Source organism: Oncorhynchus clarkii, chromosome 5 (genome assembly GCF_045791955.1).
Source record: "Oncorhynchus clarkii lewisi isolate Uvic-CL-2024 chromosome 5, UVic_Ocla_1.0, whole genome shotgun sequence".
Lineage (NCBI taxonomy): Eukaryota > Metazoa > Chordata > Actinopteri > Salmoniformes > Salmonidae > Oncorhynchus > Oncorhynchus clarkii.
This window is the reverse complement of record NC_092151.1, coordinates 34,970,720-34,997,844: the sequence shown is the minus strand read 5'-3', so window position 1 is coordinate 34,997,844 and position 27,125 is coordinate 34,970,720. Positions and strand designations below refer to the sequence as shown.

At 42.2% G+C, this 27,125-nt stretch overlaps 1 protein-coding gene across 3 annotated transcripts in view; it reads right to left on the bottom strand.

Annotated features, from left to right (window-relative positions):
* The window catches only part of LOC139408693 (unc-13 homolog Bb (C. elegans)), a 104,332-nt gene that overhangs the window by 74,983 nt on the left and 2,224 nt on the right, over positions 1-27,125 (bottom strand). For all 3 annotated transcript variants that reach the window (XM_071152913.1, XM_071152912.1, XM_071152911.1), the window contains exon 2: positions 22,718-22,747. In XM_071152913.1, coding sequence (XP_071009014.1) covers positions 22,718-22,747 — 30 coding nt within the window. The remainder of the gene's footprint in view (positions 1-22,717; positions 22,748-27,125) is intronic.

The window sequence follows — 27,125 nt, the reverse complement described above, 5'->3', positions numbered from 1 at the left end:
ACAAACTCAACAAAACTTGATTAAAATCATTAGAACAGGTACAGAATGAGACTGTATAGGGCAACAACGTCATCCATGCACGGACCACATTATACAGAGAAGGAAACAATGCATTAACACTAATGGAATATCACCTGTTAGCCCCAGAGGACTCATTAGATACATAACCAGGCGAATTAACAACAGCAGGGTTTGACATTCAGGTACATTTGCCAGTGCTAACAAAGCTACTGGTCCGAAATAAAATAATAATGGCCCGAGAAAGCGAACGTTGCGCACGTAAATAAAATGTTCTTAATTAGCGGGCTGAGCAAGTAGTCTATAGCCAATAATGTCATGCCCTGCGAACACAATTAATTCCAATTTGACAATATCATATTTACATTGATTGTTTGGAGGGAAGAAATACAACCTTTCGCAATCTCAAAAAGGGTGTTATTGTTTGCGATTCACTCCACAGGCCCTATGAAAATCAGTTCAACCTTTTTCCTGGTATTATTTTCCAGGTTAACGAGTTGTCCTAGGTTTTTCAGGTTCACTCTCAAAATCACACTTTTTTTAATAGAAAAAAGTAAAAAAAATGGGATTTTCTAAATCCACAACAATGCTTCAACCACTTAAGGTCTGGAAACACATTTATTTATTTTAAAAAATGAAAAAAAATAATAATAATAATAAATATATATATTGTGTGTAGATTGAGGGGAAACAATTTTATCCATTTTAGAATAAGGCTGGAACGTAACAATGTGGAAAAAGTCAGTCTGAATACTTTCCCGAATGCGCTGTATGTGTATATGTGTGTGTGTATGTATGTATGTGTGTATGTGTGTGTGTATGTATGTATGTATGTATGTATGTATGTGTGTATGTGTGTATGTATGTATGTATGTATGTATGTGTGTGTGTGTGTGTGTGTGTATATATATATATATATATATATACACATACACACATACAGCGCATTCGGGAAAGTATTCAGACTGACTTTTTCCACATTGTTACGTTCCAGCCTTATTCTAAAATGGATAAAATTGTTTCCCCTCAATCTACACACAATATATATATATATATATTTATTATTATTATTATTTTTTTTCATTTTTTAAAATAAATAAATGTGTTTCCAGACCTTGAAAACAAATGATAGTCCCACTAAGCACAAACCAGATGGGATGGCGTATCGCTGCAGAATGCTGTGGTAGCCATGCTGGTTAAGCGTGCATTGAATTCTAAATAAATCAGACAGCGTCACTAGCAAAGCACCCACACACCATCACACCACCTCCTCTATGCTTCACAGAGGGGACCACACAGGCGGAGATCCTCCATTCATCTAACATGCGTCACACAAAGACAGCCGTTGGAACAAAAAAAAAATCACATTTGGACTTATCAGACCAAAGGGCAGATTTCCACCAGTCTAAAGTCCATTGCTTGTGCTTCTTGGACTAAGCAAATCTCTTCTTATTGGTGACCTTTAGTGGTGTTTTCTTTGCAGCAATTCAACCATGACAGCCTGATTCACACAGTCTCCTCTGAACAGTTGAGGAAATAAATAAATTACTAGCACCCTAGCACCAATAAAAAAAATTGGTGTCACACTGCCAAGTCAAAGCCTTGCAAATGCAAATGTTTTGTTCACAGTTATGTTAGCCCCAGAGGACTAGTTATATTGACACCAGGCCCAGGGCTTTTGGGGTGAGAAGACACAGGTCTAATTAGAGTCTTAGGAGGACAGGCAGTCTGTAACAACAATACAGCCATTACATTACAACCATGCCCTGAAGACACTCACCATCTCCCACTTACAAATTAGATGTCCCATACCTAGTCTTGGACCACACTTGCTGTTTCCCATGAATACTAGGTAAAAAGGTAAGGGGAGAAGGAGGAGGCCTTGATTAGATCAGAGCCACTTAGTGATTGCGGTCTCTCCCTGAAAGAACTCTTCCACAAAGGAATGATACCATTAGGAGGAAACACTCACCCTCTGTCATAACACAGATCCGTGCAGCGGCACGCTGGTAGAAATAAGCATACAAGAAAATGCTCATCCAGGTTGCGCTCCTCGTGGTCGGTGATTGTAATGTAGGGAAACAGAAATAGGGCTGTTACGGTCTTGGAATTTGAGGTTACGGTAAATGGCCAGGCCAATGTACACTGTCACTGACAATGGTTCAATTCTGTTTGTACATTTGTTTTCATGGATATGCTTCTTAATAAAAGCTATTTGAAACAAGCCATGACACTTTGTTATTATCATGCCATTTCAATCTTATCTTCTTAAGGCTAGGGGGCACTATTTTCACGTCCGGATGAAAAGTGTGCCCAAAGTAAACTGCCTGCTACTCAGGCCCAGAAGCTAGGATATGCATATAATTGGTAGATTTGGATAGAAAAACGCTAACGTTTCTAAAACTGTTAAAATGTCTGTGTATAACAGAACTTATTTGGCAGGCTAAAACCAGACGACAAACCATCCAGGATGTTTTTTTAGGTCACTCTCTTTTCAATGGGTTTTCTATGTGATCTAGATTTCTAAGGCACTTGCTTGCAGTTCCTATCGCTTCCACTAGATGTCAACAATCTTTAGAAATTGGTTGATGTTTTTCCTTTGAGAAATGAAGAAGTAGGGCTGTTCAAAACGAGGGTCGAGTCTAGTGTACTGTTGTGGTTGGGGCGCGCGACCTGAAAGCTCGCTCCACTTTTTTTTTGTACGGTATAGAACACAGTTTATCCAGTCTTAAATTTTATAGATTATTTACATTTAAAAATACCTAAAATTTGATTAGGAAAGTTTGAAATGTTTGGATCTAGTTTACAGGTAACTATTAGGTACTTTGTCGCCATGTTGCGCAAGTTGGAACCAGTGTTTTTCTGAATCAAATGCGCCAAATAAATGTACATTTTGGAGATATAACGACAGAATAAATCAAACAAAAGGACCATTTGTGATGTTTAGTCGACATATTGGAGTGCCAACAGAAGATCTTCAAAAGTGAGGCATGAATTATATCGTTCTGACTTTTGTGTCGAGCCTGGCGGGTTGAAATGTGATTTGTGTTTGTTTCATGGGGTGCTGTCCTGAGATAATAGCATGGTTTGCTTTCGCCGTAAAGCCTTTTGAAATCTGACACTGGCTGGATTAACAAGAAGTTCATCTTTAAACACTTGTATGATTCATAAATTATTGTTATGAGTATTTCAGTTTTTGAATTTGTAGCGCTGCTATTTCACTGGGTGTTACCAAATCAATCCTGTTAACGGAATTGGCACACGAAGGGATCACTAAGAAGTTATTCATGTTATTACTTGTAGGCCTTTTATTAAAAGAGACAGAGTTCAGACAGTCAAGGTAGCTGATTCTCTCCATGTCCATGTTAACTCACACGTGCACACCTCCGTAAAAGCACTCAAAGCCACCAGTAGGCTTGGGCGGTATATAGTATTTACCGTATACCGGGGTATTTGCTTCAATAGAGAGATCAGGGGCGTGTGGCTAGTTTTCCTTCACAGAAAATAGTGCAACACGAGGCAGAAAATAGCTTAATTTATCAGATGACAACAGAAGTGCAACGCTATTTGGCTGGTAGCCACACAAGTAGGCTAAATGAGTTTAATGAAAAAGCAAGGTATTTTTCACAAAAAATATGCATGGCCATCATATTTCTGTTTATTATAGAAAGAATGTAGCAAGCCACATTTCCTACTGTTTTTCTTAGTTCATCTTGCGTTTTACCAGAGAAAAGTAGGCTGGCTACACTGAGAAAAGTACCTGAGAAAAGTAGCTACACATTTGTCAGAGTGCTTGCTGTTTGCTGATAGAATGCCCATTAGTGAATTCTCTGCGTGGAGAAGTGCAACTAAAGCACAAAATTAGTCTGATGCAGAGCAGAAATGACAATAACCAGCTTTTTAGAACTGCATTTACAAAATTAACATTAAATATTTTATTCCTGCATGAAAAACAAATAATTTTGCATGGTTATAAGACAAAGAATTGACAAGGTAAGTATGAAAGGGGATAGCTATGAAGAGAAAATGGACAATCATTAAAATAGAAACAAAAACACGTCCATAGCCTATTTATTAGCGACGCTGATTATAGAGGGGGAGAGTGTTGTGAAGATAGTTATGCACAGTATTTGAACAATTACAATTTGAATGGATGTAAAAATAAAAAAAAAATAGAAAGACTTGACTTACTGTGTGAAGTGAAGAAAAAAAATCCTGAGAAGCTGAGCTGGACACTTAACTACATTTGACAATTGCGAGAAGCATGCCAGCTTCTTCTATGAGTCCTCAGGTGCGTGAGCTCTCTGTCAACATTAACAGGACAGAGAAACCAGGCACATGCTCATATGGAGTGTGGTATTAAATAAACCAAAACTTGTTTCTCACAAGTGTAGCAGGTTATGAATGAACGCAAACATTTCCAGTCAGAGAATGATAACGATAATTGATACATGCATTAACAGAAATGAATTTAACTTAATTACAGGGATTAACAGTAAATTGTTTTACAAACAGTAGGCTACCACATGGGCATTCATAAAAGTGCATTGCAGGCCGACACTAAAGTCTAGGCTAGTATTCTACTTTGCGGGGATTGGAGGGTGGAATTATTTTGGGTCTCGCCTAGGGCAGCATATCAGCCAGGATCGGGCATGATCGGTGTTGATTGGTCTATAAATTAAAAAAAGACTATCAAATGATACCATGCCAGGTTGGAAAGGATTGGCGCATTGTCCATTTGACACAACATTAGCACATTAGGTTATAGGCCTCAGAGCCAGAACCACCTTGTCAACTGCTGTTGACAATTAAAGTCAGACATATCCAACCTTTAAAAACCAACAAAAACACAATATATTAATTTACTAGCAAAGCAATGAAAGCGTGCATTGTATAAAAGTCCAAATATTTCTTCTGAAGTGCCACGGCCTACAGCGCTCTACACCCCCCCCCCCCCTCACATCTAGCCAGACTAGTTGATCCAGCATCACAGTTGGAAAGAGGAGATGTAGAATGTTTAGACCAAGTTAGCAAAACACTTGCTTATAATCAATCATTAGTGAACACTCCCACTTTCAAGTAAAGTTTTATCTACATGAAAATAAAGTTTAGAAAAATAAAACAAATCCTTTAATGAAAAGTAACTGGCCACTGACAAGATCTACTGGCCCAACATGTTTTCACTGGCCCCGGCAAGCTATCGTTAATGTCGGACCCTGCACGCGAAAGAAAATAAATGAAATGCCAGAAAACAATAGGCTAATTGTGACACGCAAATTCATGCTCTGTCCCACCGTGTAGAAATTTGACTGCAACCACAGTGCACTGTGCACACAACACATCCAGGTATCGAGAGGTCGGACCGACAGCAGACTGTCAAATGAGCAGTCTTTCCCTGTCATCACACACTTCGTGACTGACAGGCGCCTGTCTTATCAACAGATCGCTAGAAGATGCATATTGTTCATTCTAGCGGGAGATGGCTCTGCAGACTTTTTTCTGACTAGTGAATTGAAAAGTAGCCTAGTTAATGGAAATGGAAAAAGTACCCGGCTGAAAATGACACTGTAGTTGGCTGGATAGCCGACAGCAGGTGCTGGTGGAAAACACTGTTCAAGGGTCTTCAGTGACATTTTGAACCTCTCCCTGTCTGTAATACCTACCAGTCTAATACCTACATGCTTCTTGTACACCACAATAGTCCCAGAACGCCAAGGTAACCTGTCTAAATGATAATCACCCGTAGCACTCATATCTGTAGCCATGAAATGCTTTGAAAAGGCTGGTCATGGTTCATAAAAACACCCTGGACCCACTCCAATTCGCATACTGCTCCAACATCTCCACATATGACACAATCTCTATTGCATGCCACACTGCCCTTTCCCACCTGGACAAGAGGAACACCTGTGTGAGAATGCTGTACATTGACTACAGCTCACCATTCAACACTATAGCGCCCTCTAAGCTCATCACTAACCCAAGGTCCCTGGGACTGAACACCTCCCTTTGCAACTGGAAAACCTTCCTGGTCGTTATGGTTGAATCACTGCTCGACTGTGGGATCTTACAGATAATATATGTTTGTGTGGGGTACAGATGAGGTAGTCATACAAAAATCATGTTAAACACATAATTGCACACATGCAACTTGTGAAGCACATTTTTACTCCTGAACTTATTTAGGCTTGCCATAACAAAGGGGTTGAATGCTTATTGACTCAAGACATTTCAGCATTTCATTTGGTATTGGTTTGTTAAAATTTCAAAAAACATAATTCCACTGACATTATGGGGATATCATGCCAGTAACGACAACAACAAAACATCTCTATTTAATACATTTTCAATTCATGCTGTAACACAATTTGGAAAAATCAAGGTGTATGAATACTTTAAGGCACTACATATGTACAGTTGAAGTCGAAAGTTTAGATAAACGAGTTAACTCCAACCTAGGTGTTTCAACCACCCCACAAATTTCTTGTTAACAAATTATAGTTTTGGCAAGTCGGTTATGACATCTACTTTGTGCATGACAAGTAATTTTTCCAACAATTGTTTACAGAAATTTCACCATCACAATTCCAGTGGGTCAGAAGTTTACATACACCAAGTTGACTGTGCCTCTAAACAGCTTGTAAAATTCCAGAAAATTATGTCATGGCTTTAAACGCTTCTGATTGGCTAATTGACATAATTTGAGTCAATTGGAGGTGTACCTGTGGATGTATTTCAAGGTCTACCTTAACTCAGTGCCTCCGTTTGACATCATGGGAAAATCAACAGAAATCAGTCAAAACATCAGAAAAAAAATTGTATACCAAGTCTGGTTCATCCTTGGGAGCAATTTCCAAACGACTGAAGGTACCACGTTCATCTGTACAAACAATAGTATGCAAGTATAAACACCATGGAACCACGCAGCCGTTATACTGCTCAGGAAGGAGACGCGTTCTGTCTCCTAGAGATGAACGTACTTGGGTGCGAAAAGTGCAAATCAATCCCAGAACAACAGCAAAGTACCTTGTGAAGATGCTGGAGGAAACAGGTACAAAAGTATCTATATCCACAGTAAAACGAGTCCTATATCGACATAACCTGAAAGGCAGCTCAGCAAGGAAGAAGCCACTGCTCCAAAACCGCAATAAAAAAGCAAGACAATGGTTTGCAACTGCACATGGGAACAAAGATCGTACTTTTTGGAGAAATGTCCTCTGGTCTGATGAAACAAAAATAGAACTGTTGGCCCATAATGACCACCCTTAGGTTTGGAGGAAAAAGGTGGATGCTTGCAAGCTGAAGAACAGCATCAACTGTGAAGCACTGGGGTGGCAGCATCATGTTGTGGGGGTGCTTTGCTGCAGGTGATGGACAATGACCCCAAGCATACTTCATAAAGTTGTGGCAAAATGGCTTAAGGACAACAAAGTCAAGGTATTGAAGTGACCATCACAAAGCCCTGACCTCAATCCTATAGAACATTTTTTTTATTTCACCTTTATTTAACCAGGTAGGCAAGTTGAGAACAAGTTACAAATGGAGTAAAACAAACATACAGTCAATAATACAGTATAAACAAGTCTATATACGATGTGAGCAAATGAGGTGAGATAAGGGAGGTAAAGGCAAAAAAAGGCCATGGTGGCAAAGTAAATATAATATAGCAAGTAAAACACTGGAATGGTAGATTTGCAGTGGAAGAATGTGAAACAAATAAAAATAATGGGGTGCAAAGGAGCAAAATTAATAAATAAATAAAATAAAATACAGTAGGGAAAGAGGTAGATGTTTGGGCTAAATTATAGGTGGGCTATGTACAGGTGCAGTAATCTGCTCTGACAGTTGGTGCTTAAAGCTAGTGAGGGAGATAAGTGTTTCCAGTTTCAGAGATTTTTGTAGTTCGTTCCAGTCATTGGCAGCAGATAACTGGAAGGAAAGGCGGCCAAAGAAAGAATTGGTTTTGGGGGTGACTAGAGAGATATACCTGCTGGAGCGTGTGCTACAGGTGGGAGATGCTATGGTGACCAGCGAGCTGAGATAAGGGGGGACTTTACCTAGCAGGGTCTTGTAGATGACGTGGAGCCAGTGGGTTTGGCAACGAGTATGAAGCGAGGGCCAGCCAACGAGAGCGTACAGGTCGCAATGGTGGGTAGTATATGGGGCTTTGGTGACAAAACGGATTGCACTGTGATAGACTGCATCCAATTTGTTGAGTAGGGTATTGGAGGCTATTTTGTAAATGACATCGCCGAAGTCGAGGATTGGTAGGATGGTCAGTTTTACAAGGGTATGTTTGGCAGCATGAGAGAAGGATGCTTTGTTGCGAAGTAGGAAGCCAATTCTAGATTTAACTTTGGATTGGAGACGTTTGATGTGGGTCTGGAAGGAGAGTTTACAGTCTAACCAGACACCTAGGTATTTGTAGTTGTCCACGTATTCTAAGTCAGAGCCGTCCAGAGTAGTGATGTTGGACAGGCGGGCAGGTGCAGGCAGCGATCAGTTGAAGAGCATGCATTTAGTTTTACTTGTATTTAAGAGCAATTGGAGGCCACGGAAGGAGAGTTGTATGGCATTGAAGCTTGCCTGGAGGGTTGTTAACACAGTGTCCAAGGAAAGGCCAGAAGTATACAGAATGGTGTTGTCTGCGTAGAGGTGGATCAGAGACTCACCAGCAGCAAGAGCGACATCATTGATCTATACAGAGAAGAGAGTCTGTCCAAGAATTGAACCCTGTGGCAGCCCCATAGAGACTGCCAGAGGTCCGGACAGCAGACCCTCCGATTTGACACACTGAACTCTGTCTGAGAAGTAGTTGGTGAAACAGGCGAGGCAATCATTTGAGAAACCAAGGCTGTCGAGTCTGCCGATGAGGATGTGGTGATTGACAGAGTCGAAAGCCTTGGCCAGATCAATGAATACGGCTGCACAGAAGTGTTTCTTATCGATGGCAGTTAAGATATCGTTTAGGACCTTGAGCGTGGCTGAGGTGCACCCATGACCAGCTCTGAAACCAGATTGCATAACAGAGAAGGTATGGTGAGATTCGAAATGGTCGGTAATCTGTTTGTTGACTTGGCTTTCGAAGACCTTAGAAAGGCAGGGTAGGATAGATATAGGTCTGTAGCAGTTTGGGTCAAGAGTGTGTCCCCCCTTTGAAGAGGGGGATGACCGCAGCTGCTTTCCAATCTTTGGGAATCTCAGAAAGAGAGGTTGAACAGGCTAGTAATAGGGGTGGCAACAATTTCGGCAGATAATTTTTGTCTAGCCTGGCTGATTTGTAGGGGTCCAGATTTTGCAGCTCTTTCAGAACATCAGCTGACTGGATTTGGGAGAAGGAGAAGTGGGCAGCTGGGAGGAGGTGCTATTATTCTCCATGGACTTTACAGTGTCCCAGAACTTTTTTGAGTTAGTGTTGCAGGAAGCAAATTTCTGCTTGAAAAAGCTAGCCTTGGCTTTTCTAACTGCCTGTGTATAATGGTTTCTAGCTTCCCTGAACAGCTGCATATCACGGGGGCTGTTTTGTGGGCAGAACTGAAAACGCGTGTGCAAGCAAGGAGGCCTACAAACCTGAACGTTACACCAGCTCTGTCAGGAGGAATGGGCCAAAATTCACCCAATTTATTGTGGGAAGGTTGTGGAAGGCTACCCAAAACATTTGACCCAAGTTAAACAATTTAAAGGCAATGCTACCAAATACTAATTGAGTGTATGTAAACTTCTGACCCACTGGGAAGGTGATGAAATAAATTAAAGCTGAAGTAAATCACTATTTTTCTGACATTTCACATTCTTAAAATAAACTGGTGACCTAAGACAGGGAATTTTTACTAGGATTAAATGTCAGGAATTGTGAAGAACTGAGTTTAAATGTACTTGGTTAAGGTGTATGTACACTTCCGACTTCAACTGTATCTACATTAATTACCTCGTGCCCCTGTACATCGACTCGGTACTGGTACCCTGTATATAGCCAAGTAATCGCTACTCAGTGTATTTATTATTACTCATCTTTTTTTCTCTCTCACATTGCATTGTTGGGTAGGACCCATAAGCATTTCATTGTTAGTCTACACAGGTTATTTATGAAACATGTGACAAATACAATTTGATTTGATCCAGCATCAAGAAGCATAGACAGTCCAGCTTCGAGCAGGAAATGATTGCTCACGGTCTATTATCAGAGTGTGGAGACTGATCAGCGAAGATCTGCCCAGGTTACTAAACCATTCTTTGGGAGCTCACCAAGCCCCTCTGTCTGTCGCTCCAACTCACCCCACATGCCTTAGTCAAGTGCCTTCATTCATTATTAACGCATGCTAAGTTTTTCAATAAATTAGTCAGAAAAACACGGGTGGTTTGAAGGCTGACATTTAAAATTAAGACCTCTCATCAATGTTGTATGAGTTAGGAGACATATTCCTCTGTCACAAGAAGCACCTGGATAGTTGTGTTTTATGAATAGCTTACAGTACAAATGTATGTGGTGGGTAAGTATTTGCTAGTAGCTACAGTATATTTGTATTCTGGGCAACAATCTATGTCAAGCACGACCAGCTGGATTAATTTGCAATTGAAAAACTATCCTAACATGGAGTAGTCAAAACATTGAGCTCAACCAAACACTGCCTCAGAAGATACGTACTGTACCGTGCAGTATAGCTACACCATCCTCTTTCCCCTGCCCAGTGACTACCATAAAACACAGCCATATTCTGTCCAATTCTAGGACTATATAACCCCGTTGATACTTCCAGGAAAACGTCAGTGCATGCACATTTCAAATCAACCACACAGCCTCGTATCAAGTCTCCATTCTGAGCACCAGAACTCTGCTAGAGAGGAAAACAAAGGCATCACCCATCAAGCCCATTGGCCGGTTTCAAGGTAATATGGAAGCAGCATGATGCAAGCCCTCGCAAAAATCCCAGGCCAATTCAAGGTCAATCGTAATGTGTGGTAAAAGCACTTGACCAGAGACCAAAACATTAAAAGGGCTGTGCATGTGTATGCCTGTATATGCGTGTCCATGTTTATTCTGCAACTAACCTATCACCTCAGTCAAGTCACAGAACTTTTCAGAACAGAGCTTACAAATCAAGCCATGATTACAGGCTCAATAGAACTGAATAAACAGACAAAAGACAAACTGCTGGCAAACTGGTCCTGTCCTTGTCTGTGAGGTGAATGTTTACATGTAGCCCACAGCACAATGGAGGAGATTGAACAGACTTTATGTCTTCTGTTCTGAGCAGAGAAGTGGAGTGTTTGCTCTGCGGCTGAGCTATTGTCACAAGTGGAGGGGCCAGAGGGATACTGCTCTCTTACCTCCTAGGACATAGGCTGTTCACCTAGGACTATACAACACATCCCAGAAAAAGTACAAAGTTGAACTGTTTTAAGACAAAGAATCAAACAACTCTAGGAGATAAAGTCTAGACAATCAGTGATCGTTAGCCAAGACAAGGGTCAGTCAAGGACCTGAGGTGTGCGAGTTCCACCACACTGGGAGATGCCATGGTAAGGTCAGCAGTGACTCACTGCACTGCTGCAGCTACTGCTAGCCAGGAACACGTTCATGGGGCTTATGGGATAGGCGAAGGCAAACAGTGGAAGGATTTGCCTAGGTGGAGGGCGTGGGGATTTGGACTTAGCCAACACTGATCTGAGCAGCTAACCTGAAGCACATGGGCTAGAGCTAGGCAGGAAGCAGGGACACAGAGCTCCATGAGATTATGCAATACACAATCAACCAATCACCGCCCTGACACATTTAACTGTTTGACCTACAAGATAAATGGGTGCAACTGACTAGCTGCTATGAAGGCTTTAAGGTTTACACACATAGGCAGGCACGTGCACAGATAGGGCTCTACCTGCACTTCACCCTTTGTCCCGCCAAAGTGCCCTTTTCAGTGGTGATAGAATTTCCCCAAAAATATTAATTTATTTTGTATACATTTTGTCGTTGTTCAGAACCCACAAGTTGTGGTTAAATTCTCATCTACGCTTTAGAACCAATAGTTGCACGTCTTGATTGTTGATGTTGACCAATGACCAAACATACTTCGGAGGCATCTTTGCCAAAACAATAATAGACAACCTGCCAATTTGATTGATCATTTTCCACATAGGCCTAGTTTGAGTGGCTACATGTCTAAATATAAGCAGCTGTAAAGTCGCACTGCCTTCAAAATTATAGGATGAAGATGTAACATATTCTGGCAAATGTATTACGACAAGGAAGAACAAGGCTTCCCGGCTGGCAACGAGCACTCTGCAGGCAGGCTGCACTCCAAAAAGATGGCGCAGTGCAGACATAACATGCTTTCCATCCAATCCTGCAACAACTGCTAATGTAGGGTATATGATTTTCCTTGCCCTGGACTCCAAAAAAAGCTACATGATATACCCCTAGTTGATATTTGCTGCAAACATGAATGAATTTCTGCTCCAAATGCAGTTGTAAAACAGTAGATTTCTCTAGCCGATCTTGCATTTTGAAAATGCATCAACGTTTATGGCTGTAATGACAGGCTAGATTTGTGCAGCGATTGTGAGCCTATGCACACTTGCATGTACAGTGGACTTGGAAATATTCAGACCCCTTGACTTTTTCCACATTTTGATACGTTATAGCCTTATTATAAAAATGTACTAAATAAAAGTTTTCCCTTCAATGTACACACACACACACACACACACACACTACCCCGTAGTGACAAAGCAAAAACAGGTCTAGAAATGTTGGCAAATGTATTTTTTTTAAAAATAGAAAAAAATAGAAATATGACATTTACATAAGTATAAAGACCGTTTACTCAGTACTTTGTTGAAGCACCATTGGCAGCGATTACAGCCTCGAGTCTTCTTGGGTATGACACTATAAGCTTGGTCCACCTGTACTTGGAGCTCTGCCAGGTTGGATGAGGAGCGTCACTGCACAGCTATTATCAGGTCTCTCCAGAGATTTCAAGTCCGGGTTCAAGTCCGGGTTCTGGCTGGGCCACTCAGGGACTTCCACGAAGCCACTCCTGCGTTGTCCTGGCTGTGTACTTAGGGTTGTTGTCCTGTTGGAAGGTGAACCTTCAACCCAGTCTGAGGTGCCTAGCACTTGGAGCTGGTTTTCATAAAGAATCTCTGTACTTTTCTCCATTCATCTTTCCCTCGATCCTGACTCGTTTCCCAGTCCCTGCCTTTGAAAAACATCCCAACAGCATGATGCTGCCACCATGTTTCACCGTTGGGATGGTGCCAGGTTTCCTCCAGATGTGATGCTTGGCATTCAGGCCAAAGAGTTCAATCTTGGTTTCATCAGACCAGAGAATCTTGTTTCTCATGGTCTGAGAATCCTTTAGGTGCCTTTTAGCAAACTCCAAGCTGGCTGTCATGTGCCTTTTACTGAGGAGTGGCTTCCATCTGGCCACTCTACCATAAAGGCCTGATTGGTGGAGTACTGCCGAGATGGGAGATCCTTCCAGAAGGACAACCATCTCCACAGAGGAACTCTGGAGCTCTGTCAGAGTGACCATCGGTTCTTGGTCATCTCCCTGACCAAGGCCCTTCTCCGATTGCTCAGTTTGGCCGGGAGGCCAGCTCTAGGAAGAGTCTTGGTGGTGCCAAACTTCTTCCATTTAAGAATGATAGAGGCCACTGTGGTCTTGGGGACCTTCAACTCTGCAGACATTTTTTGGTACCCTTTCCCAAGATCTGTGCCTCGACACAATCCCGTCTCAGAACTCGACGGGCAACTCCTTCGACCTCATGGCTTAGTTTTTGCTCTGACATGCACTGTCAACTGTGGGACCATATTTTTACTGTGGGACCACACAAATTACATGTGTGCGCCTTCCCAAATCATGTCCAATCAATTGAACGTACCACAGGTGGACCCCAATCAAGTTGTAGAAACATCTCAAGGATGATCAATAGAAACAGGATACACCTGAGCTACATTTCGAGACTCATAGCAAAGGGTCTGAATACTTATGTTAACAACATGTTTTATTTTTAATACAATTCCAACAATTTCACTGTCATTATGGGGTAGTGTGTGTAGATTGATGAGTAACTTGTATTTAATCCATTTTAGAATAAGGCTGTAACGTAACAAAATGTGGAAAAGGGGAAGGGGTCTGAATACTTTCCGAATGCACATGTGCCAAATAGTTTTGGGGGGGGTAGCGGGACAAAACATTTGAAAACCACTGGGATACATATTAGTGGCAAGAAATGGAGTTGGGTTGGATATAGTAATGTTAGGCTATAATATTTCGACGGAATTATTGTTAATAAATGTATAATTTATTCAAGATCAAAATAGTTTGGCAAAATACTTTACTTATCCGATTGTGCTGATTTCCCCACTTGTGTTAATTGCTGAACGAATCTGTGACCGCGGTTGTGGGAAACCTTTTTTGGGATGCCCCCACAAAAGGTCTGTGCACGTTAGATTTAGGCAGTTTTCAGACTGTCAAACAGACCTTGTGCCATCCTGGGATATTCAGTAACACCGGCACTGAACACAAGGGGCAAACCCCACTGAGCCGCTGTAATCTGAAGGTTAGCAATGCTAACAAGTACATGTCAAATCTCATAGCAAAATGCAAGCTATTTGCAGGACAGTCATCCCAGCTCAAAGTTATGCAAGCAACTCAATTCTACTCAGTTTGCTGCATACAAAACAAATAGACAGCAAGGCTCTTGATCCAGGAGGGGATTCTCTGCTGTTACGTTTCATTTTGCAAGACTATATAACTAGCTACTAAGTTAGCAAACCAAATTCAGAACATTTAGCACATTTTAGACAGTTACGGTAATAATTATAAGATCTATCATTTTGTGAATTCCATACTGTAACTAGATCACCTGGTGCGTGCTGCACCACAGTGAGTGACTCACAAGGCTCTGGTCTCTTGTCGTTGTGTGTGTGTAAACAAACGTGACTTAGGATAGCCCTAGCACATTGGTCAACCGGTTGATTGTTGGGTCATTAGGCTGTTGGTTGACCAAGAGTGTTTGCTACCGCTTGACTAAAACAAACAAATATATATTTACCCCCATCTCAGTGAACTAATCCATTGCGGAGACCTAGACTAAAAGCCAATTTATGCTTGATCCGAAAATGTGGTCGGAAGCACCATATGCAGGGTGTGACGCAAATCGCGGAGCCTCCAGAGGCATGCAGAGGTCAAATCCAGCTCTGTACCGCATCGCCATGCACCCCCCAAATGTTGTAACAATGCGGAGGGCTGCATATAGCTCCGCATTGACATGATTGGTTGACACTAGGTGGGGGCGGTAAATCCTGTATAAACAAACTCACTTCCTTGACAACAACTCTGCGCTGCTCCATGAATCGCAAGAAGTATGAATGCCCTAACTTGTGCCGAGGTCATATCACCATAAATGCTGCATGGCCAATTCAGACGTTGGATTGACCATGCACCCAGATGCACAATGTACTTCTCTCTCCAGAATGCGCTCTCTAGCCAATTTGTGCACATTCATTGTTTCATAACTTCATTGTGTGAATTGTTTGCGTTTGATTGTTAGTGTATATCAATTCCCTATTACATATATAACCAGTAGCACATCAGAAATTATAGGAATTTAAATTATAAGAATTTAAACTTTAAATCTACAATGTTTCTTTATTTGGTTATGGTCATTTCTGTTAATGCATTCAATATTATTATTCCAATCTTCCTGTTCTCAATGTAGGAGTGGAAACATTGTGCACTCAGCAAACAATGCTACACTTGTGAGAAACAAGTTTTGGTTTATTTCATTCCATTCCATTTACAAGTTGTCAATTTAGTCATTGTCTTTTGTTCGGAACGCTCCTGTCAATGATGTGTAAGGACGCGCACACATAGAAATAGGCATATAGGTGCAAATGTAGGCATATAAAATGCGCCCATTTGGGGATCTGAGTCTTTCTAATTGGCTTTACGCACCACCCCTAATGACCTATGGAGTTTCGCAAAGTAATGCTTTCTTCACTTCAAAACAGCAAGCATGTATGTTTTTACATCCATTGAGAATTACAACAGCCCCTCTATGTATTTGAAAAATCTTTCCAGCTCTCCCTTTCGATAACCACTGTGTAAAAAGAGAAATGTCATGCTCTCATCCAGAAACCTAATAAAATAGGCCTACCTGACTAGTTCTTATCAAAATCAAACTGTCACGTGCGCCGAATACATCAAGTGTAGACCTTGCGGTGAAATGCTTACATACAAGCCCGTAACCAACAGTACAGTTCAATAAGAGTTAAGAAAATATTTACCAAATAAAAAAAATCAAGAATAAAAACACAATAACGAGGCTATATACACAGGGGGTACCGGTACAGAGTCAATGTGCGGGGTTACAGGTTAGGTAATTTGTTGGTATGTAGGTAGGGGTGAAGTGACTATGCATAGATAACAAACAGCAAGTAACAGTAGTGTACAAAACAAGGGGGGGGCATTTGATTAATTGTTCCGCAGTATTATGGCTTGGGGGTAAAAAGTTGCCAAGGAGCCATTTGGTCCTAGACTTGATGCCCCGGCACTACTTGCCGTGCGGCAGCAGAGAAAACAGTCTACGACTTGGGTGACTGGAGTCTCTGACAATGTTATGGGCTTTCCTCTGACACAGCCTATTATACAGCTTGAAGCTTGGCCCCAGTGATGTAATGGGCTATACTCACTACCCTCTTTAGCGCCTTACGGTCAGATGCCAAGCAGTTCCCATACCAGGCAGTGATGCAATCGGTCAGGATACTCTCGATGGTGCAGCTGGAGAAACTTTTGAGGATCTGAGGACCCATGCCAAATCTTTTCAGTCTCCTGAGGGGGAATAGGTTTTGTCGTGCCATCTTGACGACTGTCTTGGTATGTTTGGACCATAATAGTTTGTTGGTGATGTGGAACTTGACTCTCAACCCGCTGCACGACAGCCCCATCAATGTTAAATGGGGACCTGTTCAGCCCGCCTTTTCCTGTAGTCCACAATCAACTCCTTTTGTCTTGCACACACAGAGTTAGAGGTTGTTGTCCTGGCACCACACAGCCAGTTCTCTGACCTCTTCCCTATAGGCTCTCATCGTTGTCAGTGATCAGGCCTACCACTGTTGTGTCATCAGCAGACTTAAGGGTGTTGGAGTCGTATTTGGCCACACAGTCGTGGGTGAACAGGGATTACAGGAGGGGACTAAGTACACACCTCTGAGGGGCCCCAGTGTTGAGGATCAGCGCGGCAGACGTGTTGTTACCTACCCTTACCACCTGGGGGTGGCCAGTCAGGAAGTCCAGGATTCAGTTGCAACGGGAGGTGTTTAGTCCCAGGGTCCTTAGCTTAGTGATGAGCTTCGTGGGCACTATGGTGTTGAACGCTGAGCTGTTGTCAATGAACAGCATTCTTACATAGGTGTTCCTTTTGTCCAGGTGGGAACGGGCAGTGTGTAGTGCGATTGAGACATCTGTGGATCTGTTGGGGCTGTATTCGAATTGGAGTGGGTCTAGGGTATCCGGGAGATGCTGTTGATGTGAGCCATGACAAGTCTTTCAAAGCACTTCATGGCTACCGACATGAGTGCCATGGGGCGGTAATCATGTAGGTAGGTTACCTTCGCTTCCTTGGGCACAGGGACTATGGTGGTCTGCTTGAAACATGTAGGTATTACAGACTCTGTCAGGGAGAGGTTGAAAATGTCAGTGAAGACACTTGCCAGTTGGTCAGAGCATGCTTTGAGTACACGCCCTGGTAATCCATCTGGCCCTGCGGCTTTGTAAATGTTGACCTGTTTAAAGGCCTTGCTCACATCGGCTACCGAGAGCGTTATCACTCAGTCATCCAGAACAGCTTGACTTGGACTGAAATAGGTTTTGGTACTCATTTTGGGTGCTGGTACTGTTTATATTTAGGTGCAGGAGATCCACAATACTTTTGAGCTAATATTCTATAAGAGGAACAGGAGCTCAAGCAGTAGAACATTTGAGGTTCCTGCCCAAGTCAAGCACTGCTTCTTATCCCTTGCACAAATAGCCTAGAGCTGTGTCTGTCCCGAGCTCACTGGCGCAGGAAACTGAGTGCCCAGAATATTTTATACAATGTTGCAAGTTCGCTAGCACAAGCATCATGACTGGACCCAACTTAATAGTTGATACAAAGTTTCAAATTCGTTGCAGAGAGGTGTTGGCAAAAAAAGTTTACCCCTTTCTCTTCCCAATTTTGTGGTATCCAATTGGTAGTTAGAGTCTTGTCTCATCGCTGCACCTCCAGTACGGACTCAGGAAAGGCAAAGGTCGAGAGCTGTGCATCCCCCGAAACAAAACCAAACCAAGCCGCACTGCTGCAAATCCCCACTTAACTCAAGTCAGCAGCACCAATGTGTTGGAGGAAGCACTGTACACTTAGCAACCATGTCAGCGTGCACTGCACCCGGCCCACCACAGAAGTCGCTAGTGCACACTGGGACAAGGCCATCCCTGCGGGCCAAACCCTCCCTTAACCTGAACAACGCTGGGCCAATTGTGTGCCGCCCTATGGGTCTCCCAGGCATGGCCAGCTGCGACAGAGCCTGGACTCGAACCCAGAATCTCTAGTGGCACAGCTAGCACTGAGATGCAGTGCCGTAGACCACGCAAGGTTGTATAGGATTTTTTTCTACCTGCAGGCTGCAATGTTTTTATTTGTTGGCTTTATTTCTACATACTTGGCAATGGCAATAATTTACTTTTTTAGGTTTATAATTTTCATTTAGATTTTTATGGAATTTTGATTAACCACATGACAATAATTTGACATGAAGACGTTGTTATAGATTAAATTAAACTGTTACACGAAAATGTGCATATGAAAACCATAACTGGCACACAGATCGGTAGAAAAGATCAATTGGCATTCAATATGAGAAAGGTTGCCAACTCCTCGTGTAGCGCATTACAAGCAACTTCAGGAGAGTAATAGCAGAATCTGCGAAAGCCAGCAGGAGCTGGAGGAGTATAGTTGGGTCAGGTTACGTTTTTTTCTTCTAGTTATCTAGATCTCTGGCGCCCTCGAGGCGTTTGTCTTATTTCATCAAACCGTAAGCTTTAAGCATCAGACAAGCTCAATGCATTAGTTGATTTCATTAACCTGTTGAGTGTAGGGGGCAGTATTTTGATGTTTGGATGAAAATGTACCCAAATGAAACTGCCTATTTCTCAGGCCCAGAATCTAGAATATGCATATAATTGTCAGATTAGGATAGAAAAAACTCTAAAGTTTCCAAAACTGTAAAAATATTGTCTGTGAGCATAACAGAACTGATATTGCAGGCGAAAACCTGAGGAAAATCCAACCAGGAAGTGCCTAAGAGAAACGAATCTCCCTGTTCCATTGCATGCCTTCTCTCCATTTAAAGGGATGTCAACCAGATTCCTTTCCCTATGGTTTCCACATGGTGTGAACAGTCTTTAGACATAGTTTCAGGCTTTTATTCTGAAAAATGAGCGAGAACGATGACATCGCGTCAGTGGATGGCTGGGTGCCAGCAGAGTTTTGCATGCGCAACAGCTTGGAGCAGACACTTTCTCTCTCTCTCTCTTATTGAAAAAGCTAGGGTCCGGTTGAAATATTATTTATTATTTATTGTAAAAACAACCTGAGGATTGATTATAAAAAACGTTTGACATGTTTCTACAAACTTTACTGATACTATTTGGAATTTGTCTGCCGTCATGACCTGCACGAGCCTGTGGATTTCTGAACGAAACGCGCCAAACAAATGGAGTTTTTTGGATATAAAAATAATCTTTATCGAACAAAAGGAACATTTGTGTAACTGGGAGTCTCGTGAGTGTAAACATCCGAAGATCAAAGGTAAGCGATTCATTCTATTGCTTTTCTGACTTTCGTGACCAATCTACTTTGCTGCTAGCTGTTTGTAATGTTTTGTCTGCTGAGAGAGATGTCCTAACATAAAAGCTTAGACAGCTTTTGCTGTAAAGCTTTTTTGAAATCTGACACACCAGGTGGATTAACAACAAGCTAACCTGTGTTTTGCTATATTGCATTTGTGATTTCATGAAAATTAAATATTTTTAGTAATTTAAAATTTGACGCTCTGCAATTCAGCGGATGTTGACGAAAATGATTCCTCTAAAGGGATGGGTGGGCCAAGAAGTTAAAAACACAGGGTGTCTCTATATGGAAAAATACATGTTTAAAAATTTCGACCAATTGATTGGACCAAGATTTTTTTTAGTCGGGACAGCCCTAGACTGGAGACTACCAGTAAGCTTCATAATTTAAAAAAATGTGACAGGTGAAATGAAGAACGCAACCTGCTTTATCTCCAACGATCGCACAAGTTCACTGCAGGTATTTACTTAATAAGTAACTACAAATATTCAAAAGTAATGAAAGCTTCAAATAAATTGTTTCAATGGCATTGACAGTATAGAAAATCATCCCGTGGCCATTTCCAAATACCCTCGGTAATACCTCTATTTTTAGGCTGGCAATTGTCAAACACGCTTGTTGGTAATTTATACTTGTTAAAATCGGTGCTCTGCTATTTTCCAACCCTTGCAGCAGGATTGGTAATTTACCTGTTTTATGTGCTCGCTTGAGCTGAGGTGGGAGGGATGGCAATATCTGAGGTGTGTCCTTAAAAACGTGCACCAGTGCTAAATCAGTCTGACAGTACTTTTGACAGTACTTCAATCATATGGAAGTATGGTTTGCAGTGACAAATGCATCAAAAAGATCTTGGGAAATTCATGAGATCATCAGGCAATACGTGTTCCTGCGAGACTTATCTTTCAGTGATGTAGTCATAATATTTTGTAGCTTAAACCGTTCAAGACAGCTAGCTATACAGTGGGGAGAACAAGTATTTGATTCCCTGACGATTTTGCAGGTTTTCCTACTTACAAAGCATGTAGGTCTAATTTTTATCATAGGTACACTTCAACTGTGAGAGACGGAATCTAAAACAAAAATCCAGAAAATCATATTGTATGATTTTTAAGTAATTAATTTGCATTTTATTGCATGACATAGGTATTTGATACATCAGAAAAGCAGAACTTAATATTTGGTACAGAAACCTTTGTTTGCAATTACAGAGATCATACATTTCCTGTAGTTCTTGACCAGGTTTGCACACACTGCAGCAGGGATTTTGGCCCACTCCTCCATACAGACCTTCTCCAGATCCTTCAGGTTTCGGGGCTGTCGCTGGGTAATACGGACTTTCAGCTCCCTTCAAAGATTTTCTATTGGGTTCAGGTCTGGAGACTGGCTAGGCCACTCCAGGACCTTGAGATGCTTCTTACGGAGCTACTCCTTAGTTGCCCTGGCTGTGTGTTGCGGGTCGTTGTCATGCTGGAATACCCAGCCACGACCCATCTTCAATGCTCTTACTGAGGGAAGGAGGTTGTTGGCCAAGATCTCACGATACATGGCCTCATCCATCCTCCCCTCAATACGGTGCAGTCGTCCCGTCCCCTTTGCAGAAAAGCATCCCCAAAGAATTATGTTTCCACCGCCATGCTTCACTGTTGGGATGGTGTTCTTGGGGTTGTACTCATCCTTCTTCTTCCTCCAAACACGGCGAGTGGAGTTTACACCAAAAAGCTCTATTTTTGTCTCATCAGAAAACATGACCTTCTCCCATTCCTCTGGGGATCATCCAGATGGTCATTGGCAAACTTCAGATGGGCCTGGACATGCGCTGGCTTGAGCAGGGGGACCTTGCGTGCACTGCAGGATTTTAATCCATGACGGCGTAGTGTGTTACTAATGGTTTTCTTTGAGACTGTGGTCCCAGCTCTCTTCAGGTCATTGACCAGGTCCTGCCGTGTAGTTCTGGGCTGATCCCTCACCTTCCTCATGATCATTAATGCCCTACGAGGTGAGATCTTGCATGGAGCCCCAGACCGAGGGTGATTGACCGTCATCTTGAACTTCTTCCATTTTATAATAATTGCGCCAACAGTTGTTGCATTCTCACCAGCCTGTTGTCCTGTAGCCCATCCCAGCCTTGTGCAGGTCTACAATTTTATCCCTGATGTCCTTACACAGCTCCCTGGTCTTGGCCATTGTGGAGAGGATGGAGTCTGTTTGATTGAGTGTGTGGACAGGTGTCTCTTATACAGGTAACGAGTTCAAACAGGTGCAGTTAATACAGGTAATGAGTGGAGAACAGGAGGGCTTCTTAAAGAAAAACAGGTCTGTGAGAGCCGGAATTCTTACTGGTTGGTAGGTGATCAAATACTTAGGTCATGCAATAAAATACAAATGAATTACTTAAAAATCATACAATGTGATTTTCTGGATTTTTGTTTTAGATTCCGTCTCTCACAGTTGAAGTGTACCTATGATAAAAAATTAGACCTCTACATGCTTTGTAAGTAGGAAAACCTGCAAATTTGGCAGTGTATCAAATACTTGTTCTCCCCGCTGTATTTGTAGGTAGACAACAGACAACGCTCTGTTTATTACAACCTCAAAAAGCTTCGGAGCAGGTTTTCATTGGCCAGTGAGTGGTCAAACCCTCGTCAGACCTATAACTTATTTGTTGCGTTTATTACGCTAACGCCAGGTGTTCTGCCCATAACTCCCACTGTCAAAATAGCTAACATATTTATGACACACCCACAAGGTCCTAGTTTGGGACAACATTCAAAGACATAACACCAAGCTAAAGAGTTTAAGGACTTACCCCGTGATCCATGTAGCTTGGCTTTCTTTACTGAAAAAGAAAGAAACATAAAATAACCATTAGAAATGTCAGATGTGTTTTTATTTTTCATTTTTAAAGAAACAGCAAGTCAGTATCCCTGCTCATTACTTACTTCAGGGATATCACACAGCTTTATCAGAAACAAATTGCTGTAGACTACATTGTGTACAATGACTGTGATCCCGTGGTCACTTCACGTCTCCTCAATGGCATCCCCTGAGAGGCTGCAGTCAGATCCATCATGCTGAGTGTAACCCAGCAGTGCATGCCAATTGGTGAATCAGGGACCAGGAACCAGTCACACAAACACCAATCAACCACAACCACAGAAAAAAAGAGCACATGACATGTGTAGGTGAGGCCTGAAAAATGAATGAATAATGTATGTAGACCAACAGATAGAGCACGTGTTGATGAAGCATCGAGTAGGAATCTGTTAAGGGTGAGACGTGGCCATCCAGGTGATGTCTGTATGAGTGAGCATCAGCATTACAATATCCTCTCAACCTCAACCTAGCAGCAGAAAACACCAGCCTCTCACATTTTAGACAATCACTAAATACTAAAAAAAAAATGAATCTAAACCCTAAAGACGTGGGATACTTTCATAAAAACTGATTAGTTATTCCGATGGAGAACAGCAAGGCTGAAAACATCAATATTTTAAAACCAAAAGAAACCATGATGTTTCAATACACCATTGAACATCATAGAAAGGAGTTAAAATAACATGTTACAAGGTTATCAAGTTCTCATGTAAATATTCAGATGTAAATGTAAATTTACCACTACTCTGTCAGGCCACACTTTCATATTGACCTCTGTGCTGTAATCTTTCACAGTCAAATCCCATAATACACAATCCACTCCCGTACTGACTTAGCCTATCTGGGAGGGCTATGTTCTCTGGCACTGGAGCCATAATCCCAACCTTTGCCTGGACAAAACCCTGATAGACTGGAATATGGAGAGCCCTGAATCCTATTCACACAGGACTAGTATTACTATAGAACGTTGGTTATATAAATGTTACCACAGCATGTCCGTTTTTCCAGTGGACAATTCAGACAGAATTAGTTTCACCAAACTTCCCCTGCAATATTTTTTATTTATTTTTTTACTTAAAATTATGACAGAAGCCTGGAAGCTCTTCTAGACATGAAGATACTTCACATGTCTAGGGATAGCCCAATGTTGACCTAATGACCTTCAGTTCGCAGAAAGTCAAAGTCATACCTATCATTCCAGTGTAAGGTGTGTGAAACATATCAGAATGGTGAAAAGGTAGTCATTTTTTTATTTATTTTACCTTTATTTAACTAGGCAAGTCAGTTAAGAACAAATTCTTATTTTCAATGACGGCCTAGGAACAGTGGGTTAACTGGGGCAGAACGACAGATTTGTACCTTGTCAGCTCGGGGGTTTGAACTTGCAACCTTCCAGTTACTAGTCCAACGCTCTAACCACTAGGCTACCCTGCCGCCCCATTGGTTGAATGGCGGATTAATCTACACGAAATATAGGTATCACAAAGCAGAATGTAACATACAAGGGCAATGATATGATGCTAAGCCTACCAGATGTTTATAAAACAAAACAATTAGCAAATTCTCTTTTCATCTACTATGTGGACAACGAGAGCAGAAAAACAACATCTAGTGCACTCGTGTATTTTTAGACCTGGCTGACTTTAGACATTTCCTGTATCTATACAATAAGGGTTATGGATTTGAAAGACGGTTTAGAGGGGATTAATTGTGAATGCTGCTTCAGCCGTATGTACCAGCGACTAAACGACAGGGCTGGGATGGCAGATGGGCAGGATCGGGTGGCGGTGAGTGACAGGAGCGGACTCTACATGATTTTAATATCAGCACGTACAGCTCTTCCCCCTCTCTCGCTCTGTACACAGCTAGAATAACATGCAGCCCAAGTGAGTGTGGCTCTATTTATTTGCCCATCTTAGTTAGCCTCTTAATCTCCCCAGCAACAACGTGGCAAAGAGACGACCCCAAGGAGGGAAATGAAGGAGGTAGAGGAGAGAGCGCTTTCAAAATGCACCTGCCATCTTCCATTCTCTACACAGACGGAGATATTTTCAAATGGGCAAAGGTCTGTCCACTCCGACTCCTCCTTCCTCCAGGACCCGGAAACCGACAAGCGGTCACCATGTGTTGGAGAGCATCAATTAGTTAATAGGTGACCGGAGGAATTTGCTCCTCTCCTAGATTGCCTCCTGTGGGGGAGTATGTTCAGGTGTATCCTACCACGGAAGAGTTTGTAATCCACCACACTCCCTTTGAAACTGCTGTTGTTTTCTCAGATAAGAAAAGCATGCGCACAAATTGATACCCTACTTATCCTTTTATATATAAAAAGTCTAGCACAACTAGCTACATTCGTCACTTTACACATTATTTTGGGATTCCACTTCTGTAATTGTAATTTTGCTGATGATGACGCGCTAGAGAAGAGTCATTTCATACAAGCTCATTTATTTCCATCTTTCCTCTTGGAGGAACCAAGGAAATCCAATTGCGATTCTCCCACTGGCTCTGCGAAAATAGGAAAGGGAGCAGTGGAAAAGCAGAAGGTCAGGAGTGTGACGTCAGTGTTTCCAGAGAGGCTCTTCTAGGCCACCAGACTGTGACTCTGGCCTGAGCTGGCACGACGGCAGGCATGATGTCCCAATCAAGCTGACGTCATTGTAAGCGGAGGCGAACAGAGCAGAGGGCCATAAAGCGAGGGGCCATTATGATGGAAACTGATTCTTATCGCTCTTCTGCTCAGCCGTCCATCTTTGTGACTGGAGGAAGCCATCAGTGTTTGGCCAGGGGCAGTTGCTCAGTTCCCCTATCAACCTACTGTTTACTAATCTGCTCTACTGTGTGCTCACCTGATGTCTGACCATAGCTTTGTTTCTTTACCAAATGATAGGAACAACAAAAGAACCCTAACTGTAACCAAAGCAGTAAAAGGAAACAATTGGCTATATATAATTGAAGATAGGGTATATATTAGTTTTAGTAGACTGGAAACACAGCAGCAGAGTAATAAAATGATAAGACAGAAAAAAGGTCCAATAAGAATACTACATACCAACTATATCATTGATCACATCCAGTCAAATTTTAAGATACGTTTGGGAGTTGCCAGCAGCCCAGCACAAGGTGCATTTGAATATTGAGTTAAGGGATTTCCACCAGTGAATCCACTGGACGCCTGCCTGGCTTGCGATTGTTACTCAGCTCGGAGGATTAGTACTGGTAACCCTTAAATTGGGGTCAGAGGAAGCAAGTCACGTGACCACATTGTGGATGGGACGGACACACTGCTTACTCCGGCCACGCATGCCTAGGGAGTGTTGTCAGGCGGTACAGGGAGACAGGAAGAGAAGAGCAGGGTCAGAGGCTTCTATTGTTCTGTATTTACACACTGCACTGGAGCTGATCAGGTGGAGTTTATGGGCGGGAAAGCAGACCAGAGAGCAGAGAGAAACAGAGACAGAGCGAGCGAGACAGAGCAACAGATGGCCAGGGGATTACTGTTGCAATCTCTCAGCTCTCTCCCTCGCTCTCACTGCACTTTATACTCAATCTCGCTGTCCTCTCTGACCAATTCTCTTTCGCCCTGTCAACATGACATCTTTCCCCTCTCACACTATCTTCTTGATTTATAGGCCTAGACCATACATCTCAAGCTATCCTTCTGTCCCTCTATCTATATATCAGATTATTGACGCAGCTGAATCTGTGACAAAGTCAACATGGCCCATTTCCTCATGTAGTGTGCTTTCATTTCATCAAGACTGTCAGAAACACTGTTTTTTATAGCACTGAGACACACACATCAGAGTTTATTCATAGGAGCCACAGAATAAATCCCTCTCCATGTCAATGGCACACTTAGCATTTGAAAAGGCTTGGTGATACTCCTAAAACACTCAGTCTGCAATAATAATCATCTACCAAACCAGGATGCCTATTCAGCATCCACACAATAGAATCCCTAGGTTTGCAGGACCATATTATTATGAGATGTCCATGTGTACTGTCCACCCAGCCCAGCCCTGATCCACGCACAGCATGGGTCTCTGTGACTGTCCACCTGTCACACTTGGAGGGGTAGAACACATATCTGTTGTGTAAAGACATCACCATGGAGATGGGCCTTTCTATGGGCAATAATAAACAAAAAACCATGACACTGCTGTACAGGGGAAGGGGTGAGTCACAGCAGCCAATCACATACAGGCTGACCATCCGGTCTAGGATTCAATGCACTACTACTATGTTTGGGTTGGTAGACTAAACTACGGTGGCTCCAGTTTCCATTTTCTCAATACTAATCAATAAATGTATGTTGTACATTTTCTAGGACGAACGTG